General features: G+C 39.3%; 1 protein-coding gene across 2 annotated transcripts; it reads right to left on the bottom strand.

The window, feature by feature from the left end:
• Positions 1-1,151: 1,151 nt before the first annotated feature.
• Positions 1,152-7,420, bottom strand: LOC139952262 (actin). Of its 2 annotated transcripts, XM_071951337.1 has the most exons (6): positions 7,325-7,420; positions 5,512-5,669; positions 3,458-3,697; positions 2,529-2,775; positions 2,018-2,158; positions 1,152-1,749 (listed from the first exon to the last, which is right to left on the bottom strand). In XM_071951337.1, exons 2-6 carry the CDS (start codon positions 5,635-5,637, stop codon positions 1,373-1,375), a joined length of 1,131 nt encoding a protein of 376 aa, XP_071807438.1. In that variant the 5' UTR covers positions 5,638-5,669; positions 7,325-7,420; the 3' UTR covers positions 1,152-1,372. The 2 variants fall into 2 exon arrangements, with proteins under 2 accessions (XP_071807438.1, XP_071807440.1); XM_071951339.1 differs by lacking the exon at positions 7,325-7,420 and having other exon boundaries at positions 5,512-5,698.
• Between the last annotated feature and the right edge of the window lie 463 nt (positions 7,421-7,883).

Genomic DNA, 7,883 nt, shown 5'->3' with positions numbered 1-7,883 from the left:
TAGCTAGTATACAAATAATACACAAGTTTACAAGACAAATAGTCTAAAAAATGGTTGGTATGTTGTATGCACACTCAAGAAAATTTAAAATACTACATTATGTTAAAGGTTGACGTCAGTTCAACTTACAAATACTGTTGAAATGACCTAAAGTTACTGATTGTCAAAAGTTGTGTAGAAAACAGACTTATGCACATTCTTTCTAAATGTTGACCCTCGTTCTGTACAATGATCATTAGTTAAAGTATTTTAGTGTTGCATTTTAAGCACTCGAAACATTGACCCTGCCCTCTCCCCCAACTGAAAAGCAAAGAAGGACTTTAAAGCCAGTGGACACTATTGGTAATTGTCAAAGACTAGTCTTCACGGTTGGTGTATCTCAACATATGCATAAAATAATAAACCTGTAAAAATTTGAGCTCAATCGGTCATCGAACTTGCGAGATAATAATGAAAGAAAAAAACACCCTCGTCAAACGAAGTTGTGTGCGTTTAGATGGTTGATTTCGAGACCTCAAGTTCTTAGCCTGAGGTCTCGAAATCAAATTCGTGGAAAATTACTTTTTTTCTCGAAAACTATGTCACTTCAGAGGGAGCCATTTCTCACAATGTTTCATACCATCAACCTCTCCCCATTACTCTTCACCAAGAAAGGTTTTATGCTAATAAATATTTTGAGTAATTACCAATAGTGTCCACTGCCTTTAAGGTCGTTACGATATAATACCAGGTCACTTTGAAGCTCACACTAAAGTGCTCTTTAATAAAAATGATTAGTACTGAGTTTAAAAAGTGATGTTTGAATTCCCAAATCGCTATTGTACAAGCAAGCCAATCAATTTGAAAACTTCAGAAGTGTCTCCAAATCAAAACCGCAATCTAAGTCTTATTACAATTTATTACTTTCAAAGAAGTATGGAAATATTTGTTAGTACTGTTACAAATTGGTACCCTCAGATTCTTTCTTTTGTAAGTTTTGACAACTTTCTTTGTATATTTCCTGTCCCTCTTCATTTTTTACTGTTTGATGCATCATTCATAACACCCTTGCTAATAAGCCTCATGTTTTAAATTCCTTTCTTTTTGCTTTTGTTCTAGGTTTATTGAACTATATCTTGTCTTTCCTTCAAACAATTTGTTTTTTAAAAACATTTCCTAGCCCTCTTCATATAACTGTTTGTTTCATCATTCACTACACCCTTGCCTTAAGCCTCATGTTTTAACCTTTTTTCCTTTTGTAGAGGTTGATGGACTATATCTTGTCTTTCCTTGAATCATTATGTCTTAGAACTTTCTTTTGCTTTTTTAGGATGGGGGGGGGGGGGAAGCTAGAAAGGGGGAACATTGAATGTACCTTCTCTAAAGGAGGGTTTTAGAAACATTTCCTGTGTACTATGCCAGGACCCATTTCATCGTACTCCTGCTTGCTGATCCACATCTGCTGGAACGTCGAGAGCGACGACAGAATTGAGCCTCCGATCCACACCGAGTACTTCCTCTCCGGAGGGGCCACCACTTTCACCTTCATGGAGTTTGGAGACAGGACCGTCAGCTCACGCTGCATGCGGTCGGCGATACCGGCAAACATGGTGGAGCCTCCAGACAGGACGGTATTGGCATAGAGGTCTCTGCGTATATCGACGTCGCATTTCATTATACTCTGATAGGTCGTTTCTTGTATACCGCTTGACTCGATGCCGATGAATGAGGGCTGGAACATCAACTCTGGGCAACGGAAACGTTCATTCCCTGGAAGTTAAGACACGAGACATTAAAGAACAGTAATTGGAACTACAGCAGGAGACTTTTACGGACACAGGCTGGCAGCAGTACTGTGCATGATCGGGCTCCCTGAATGTCAAATAATGAAAGTAACAGTCCATCAAGCGACAATCAAGAAAAACAAAATGGTAGCCTTGATAGCAACCCATTGCCGGATTGTCACTGCCTCTCAGTGCAAAAGGTCTTAGAACCAACACTACTCATCCACCTAAAAATGAAGTCCTGATCCACTCACCTATAGTAATAACCTGCCCATCTGGGAGTTCATAACTTTTCTCTATCGCTGAGCTTCCAACGCTTAGCTTCATTTCCTGTTCAAAGTCTAACGAAACGTAGCACAACTTCTCCTTAATATCACGAACTATTTCACGTTCAGCTGAAACAAAGAGTCAGGAGAAAACTTTTTTGTAAATTTAGACATACATACATCCAATACGATTCATTTCACAGAGGCACTTTCTAAAAATCCGAGACCTTGTGTTTGCATAATCTCGTTTCCAAGATAAACACCTATTCTGAGAAATGTATCCTTGTGGCGCATTCTTTTGTTCTTTCCTTATTCCTTGCACCTTCCAATAGTTTCCAATAGACTTTGCGCACAAATTTCTAGCAACCCTGTCTTTAGAATTCCCTTATTGATTCCTTTTGTTTTCTCGTTTTTGTTTTGTCATTGGTCTCCATGAGGTATCGAAAATAAGCACACCCGTAGGAAACGCCCCTTATTCTAAATAAACCTCCTCCCTTACCAGTTGTTGTGAAGGAGTAGCCCCTCTCCGTCATTATCTTCATCAAGTAGTCCGTCATGTCACGCCCGGCCAGGTCCAGCCTACATATCGCATGGGGTAAGGCGTACCCTTCATAGATGGGTACAGTATGAGAGACACCGTCACCAGAGTCCAGGACTATCCCGGTGGTGCGACCTGATGCATATAGAGAGAGAACAGCCTGGATGGCGACGTAGGCTGCGGGACAGTTGAACGTCTCAAACATGATCTGAAAAACAGAAAGGATGAACACTTTTTAAATTTCCTACTTGTGAATTGCTGCGTCCTTCAGATGGGACGTAGCTGTGCACTTATTGTAAAGAGAAGGGGATTTGCCCATACAGGCGCTCCTGGTTAGGGTATGTCGTGGTCAAGCAGATAAGAGCGCAGGACTCTGGTGTTTCTGATCAGCAGAGTGTGGGTTTGAGTCCTGGTTGTGACATTTGTATCCTAAAGCAAGACGACCATTATTGCTTCGTCCTTCAGATGGGACGTAAAGCTGTTGGTCCTGTGTGTTGTGTAAGGCACACAAAAGAAAACAGAAGTGAGTTATCCCAGGTGTTACTGGCTAGAATGTCAGCAAATTGCACCACAGCACCTTGTAAACCATTAAATTGTGCTACAAAAGAATAGGTCTCATACTTGGGTCTCAAAACATAGCTTCACATACCTTTTAGGAATTAAAGAAACACTGAATATTGGAGCCCCATGAGCATCACTGAGTTATGAATTTGAGCGCTTTACAAGAAGCCACTATTATAATTGGTTTAAGCGTGAATCGTGAAGCACTTGATAAATCAAGTTTTTTGGTGATTTACATAATATGTTCCCCAAAGTTGTTGCCGGGCAAAAGATAAGTTAATTTGAACAACATATCATTTTTCTTCTGATTTAAAGCCACCCTTGCCTACCTGGACCATCTTTTCTCGGTTGCCTTTTGGATTCAGCGGGGCCTCGGTCAATAGTATGGGGTGCTCCTCAGGAGCCACACGTAGCTCATTGTAGAAGGTGTGGTGCCAGATTCGCTCCATGTCATCCCAGTTAGTGACGACGCCATGTTCGATGGGGTACTTGAGGGTCAGGATACCTCTCTTGTTCTGGGCTTCCTCACCAACGTAGCTGTCCTTCTGTCCCATGCCGACCATTACACCCTTTTGAAGAGACGAGACACAGATTTTTTACTAACACAGAAATAATAGTGGATGGAGTGGAGTGTTAGAAGCCTAGGAGAGCTGAGAAGAGCAGCGATTGAAAGAGAACAGGGCGGCGACTCCAGGAGTGCGCCTCCATTACAATTTGAGGATGAGGCAGCCACGGACGCAAGTCTTGCCGAATGATGATGAGAAATTATTATAGATTTTATGATTTTTCTGTATTTCTTCATTCCCTGGTTCGAATCCTACTTTAACCTTATATCAAGCATTAGAAATTTTTTCATTTTTTTTTAGAGCTTCCCGTCCAAGGTAACTTGGCAAACTCTCACTTTGGATGTAAACACAAAGCTGGCAACAGCCAAACTTCTCTCATACAAACATTTGTTTCACCTTGTCTATGATTTTGAATGGCACAAATCAAGAAATTGTGATTCAGCAACTAGTCGACCAGTGTGAAATCAGAGGCTGGCTTGGTGGCTTTGAACCCACGGCTTTTGCAAGTCCCGCAGTTCAACCACTGGATTCGGTGCTCAACTAAGTTTTTTTTTTACCTTCCACATCAGTGGACCCCTGTTCCAATCCCACTTGGAACCATTCACATTAGTTCAGTGGTTTCTTTTCTCTCTTTCACTTCTGTGGACCTTCGAGTCCCACTTCAAACCATTAGAGCATTCACTCCAAGTGGTTTTTTTTTGGTCCTTTTCATCTCTGTGAGGACCCCGGTTCGAATCCCTCCATCAGAGCATTCACATTTTCTCAGTGTTTTTTTACTCCCTTTCATCTCTGTAGACCCTGTTTAAAATTCATCAAAACCTTTACTGCCTTCAAACGGCTCAATGGTTACTTCTCTCAACCTCTGTGAACCCGGTTCAAATCCCACCATCAAATCATTCACTATTACTTGATGGTTTCTTTTTTCCTTTCATCTCTGTGGACCCCGATTCAAATCCCACTTTGAACCATAACAGCATTCACACTGACTCATGGTTACTTCTCTCATGTTAATCTGTGGACCCCAGTTGAATCCAACCATAAGAACATTCACATTTTGCTCGGTTGTTTCTTTTTTTCCCCAGTCATCTCTGTGGACCCCGATTCGAATCCCACTTGAACCATTAGAGCATTCACACTGACTCAATGGTTACTTCTCTCATGTTAACATCCTTGGGCCCCGGTTCGAATGCCACCATAAGAACATTCACATTTTGCTCGGTTGTTTCTTTTTTTCCCCAGTCATCTCTGTGGACCCCGATTCGAATCCCACTTGAACCATTAGAGCATTCACACCGACTCAATGGTTACTTCTCTCATGTTAACATCCTTGGGCCCCGGTTCGAATGCCACCATAAGAACATTCACATTTTGCTCTGTGGTTTCTTTTTCTTCTTTATTTATTTATTTATTTATATATTTATTGTTTATCCTGGGAAATCCATTCAGTAAGAAAAACTCACTGATCTCTCATGGATCCCAGCTAATAACAATCTACAGAAGTTAACTTAAGATAAAATATTAAAAATTTACACAGAAAAACATTGCACATTCATTTAAAAAAGCACTAGATCCAAGCACACATACATTTTGAGAACTACAAAAAAAACGTTTTTAAATAGGACGAAGAAAATTAAAGGGGGAAAATACACGTCCATTAAAAACACACAACCAAATACAAAGAAACAGATGAACCACAATGGTAGACCCCTTTTTTGCTGGAAAGTACCGTTTGTTGAAGCTCCTTGAGCATCACTGAGTGACGGATAACACATAAGAAGCCACTACATGTTTTATTATTATTATTATTATGAAATTACCTGATGACGAGGCCGACCCACAATAGAGGGAAAGACAGCTCTTGGTGCATCGTCCCCCGCAAATCCGGCTTTGCACATCCCAGATCCGTTGTCAATAACTAAGGCTGCATTCTCTTCATCACCCATACTGTAGTAGATCTTTGGGATGTATTAATTGCCTACACCATAAAGCAAGCATAAATAAATTCATTGGATTACTTAATCTGTCAATCCAAGGTCATGGGATCAAATCCTGCTCGAGTCAATTTGTTTTTGTTCAACTGAAAATTAACCAAGTCAGATTCCGCCCCACCAAAAAAAAAAAAAAAAAAAAATTACTCAAATTAATTGTCAGCATAAAAACTGATATTACTTGGTAACTAGAGTTTTTGATAGTATAAAACACTTTGAGATCAGCTCCCTCTGACAACATGTCTGAAGTAACGTTGTTTTCGAGAAAGATAAAATTTCTCACTCAAATATTAAAATACTTCAGGCCTGAAGCCTTTTTTTATGCATCTTCGAAAGCACACAAATTTGTGCAACAAGGGCGTTTTTTCTTTCATTCTCTTGCAAAATGACCAATTGCATTGTGCAACAATTAGGGCGTTTTTTCTTTGTTGTTTTTGAGAAAGATAAAATTTCTCACTCAAATATTAAAACACTTCAGGCCTGAAGCCTTTTTTATGCATCTTCGAAAGCACACAAATTTGTGCAACAAGGGCGTTTTTTCTTTCATTATTCTCTTGCAAATTCAATGACCAATTGAGTAAAAAAAATTCACAAATTTGTTATTGTATACATTATGTTGGGATACACCAAGTGAGAATACTGGCCTTAATCAAATACCAAAGGTGTCTTGTGGCTTTAAAGGAACACGTTGCCTTGGATCGGACGAGTTGGTCAAAACAAAAGCGTTTGTAACCGTTTTTTATATAATGCATATGGTTGGGAAGATGTTTTACAAGTAGAATACAATGATCCACACAAGTTTGCCTCGAAATTGCGTGGTTTTCCTTCTACTGTGCGAACTAACACGGTCGGCCATTTATGGGAGTCAAAATTTTGACCCCCATAAATGGCCGACGTGTTAGTCGACGAGGTAAAAGGAAAACCACGCAATTTCGAGGCATGTTTGTGTGGATCATTGTATTCTACTTTTGCAACATCTTCCTACCCATATGCATTTTATAAAAAAAACGGTTACAAACGCTTTTCAAAGACCAACTCGACCGATCCAAGGCAACGTGTTCCTTTAAGAGCAAATTTGTCTTTGTTTGATTTTTAGTAATCAAAACTCGGATCCATCATAGTATTCGGTAAAACGTCTAACAATACCATGTATTATTAGATTTTGGTTTTTAACCCATACATGTGTTAGCATTGTCTGTATACTCAGTACTTTCCAGAGTCCTGTGAATAAATATCACAGGCATGTTACTTGGGTGGGATTCGAACCCTCGACCCTTGCAATTCTAGAGCTGTGTCTTACCAACTAGACTACCGAGGTTGCCCGGATGCTGGAGGCAGTCTTATGTTTTGGCAGCGGGCACCACACAAAATATAATAGATACTAAATTTGCATAGGGGATAAAGAATATTAATTTTTATTTTTTTACCCATACACCGATGTGTGTTAGCACTGTATACTCAGTACTTTCCCAAGGTAAAAAAACAAAAACTAATATTCTTTATCCCCAATGCAAATTTAACATTTCTAATACCATGTAACAAATTTGATTGTGGCATTTTTGTTGGTGTTTTGACACAGACAAGTCTTCTACCGATGACTAGAGCAAGCTAGTCGAAACGTTGAGACCAATTAAAAACTCACTCTGTGGTTAGTGTAGTTAATGACTATCCTACAAGCTGAAGTAGTAGTCCCAGCTGATTTTCAATACCTGGCCCAGGTAGTATTCGAAAAGCAGGACTTATCTTTTAAGAACTGAGAAGTCTCTCGACAATCTGAAAATCAATTCAGCGATAGTAAAATATAAAGCAAGACCAAACTCTACCTGACAAGTAGACACACACATGGTGTTACCGTAAACCAAATATATTTTTGATACCTCGCCATCCAATGCCTCAAAGACATGTACATTCACATGTTTACTTCAGTTGAGGCAATAAAATAAGCAGTTCAGTGATTTACAGGATCTTCTGAAACTTATTTCTTTGAATTTGACAGAATTTTGGGGAATTTGTACTGAGGTAAACTTTTCAATCAAAGAGCATTTAGATTGGAACTAATAGTTTTTAAATATTTATTATTTATACATCAAGTAATAAACCACAATTGAAGTAAAATTTCGGGAAAACTAAGATAAAATAAAACCCCTCCAGTCAATTTGTCATTGTTCAACGCAAATGTTTTAAAATTACCCATTCTTCGC

Source organism: Asterias amurensis, chromosome 20 (assembly GCF_032118995.1).
Source record: "Asterias amurensis chromosome 20, ASM3211899v1".
Classification (NCBI taxonomy): Eukaryota; Metazoa; Echinodermata; class Asteroidea; order Forcipulatida; family Asteriidae; genus Asterias; species Asterias amurensis.
This window is presented reverse-complemented; position numbering and strand designations above follow the sequence as displayed.

Bases quoted from the DNA above. Each gene is read 5' to 3' on its own strand.
- LOC139952262 (XM_071951337.1), bottom strand. From the start codon at position 5,637: ATGGGTGATGAAGAGAATGCAGCCTTAGTTATTGACAACGGATCTGGG. The intron at 3,698-5,511 runs GTAATTTCATAA...TCTCTTCAAAAG, and splicing joins TGGGTCGGCCTCGTCATCAG to GGTGTAATGGTCGGCATGGG. The intron at 2,159-2,528 runs GTAAGGGAGGAG...TCTTTGTTTCAG, and splicing joins CTACTCCTTCACAACAACTG to CTGAACGTGAAATAGTTCGT.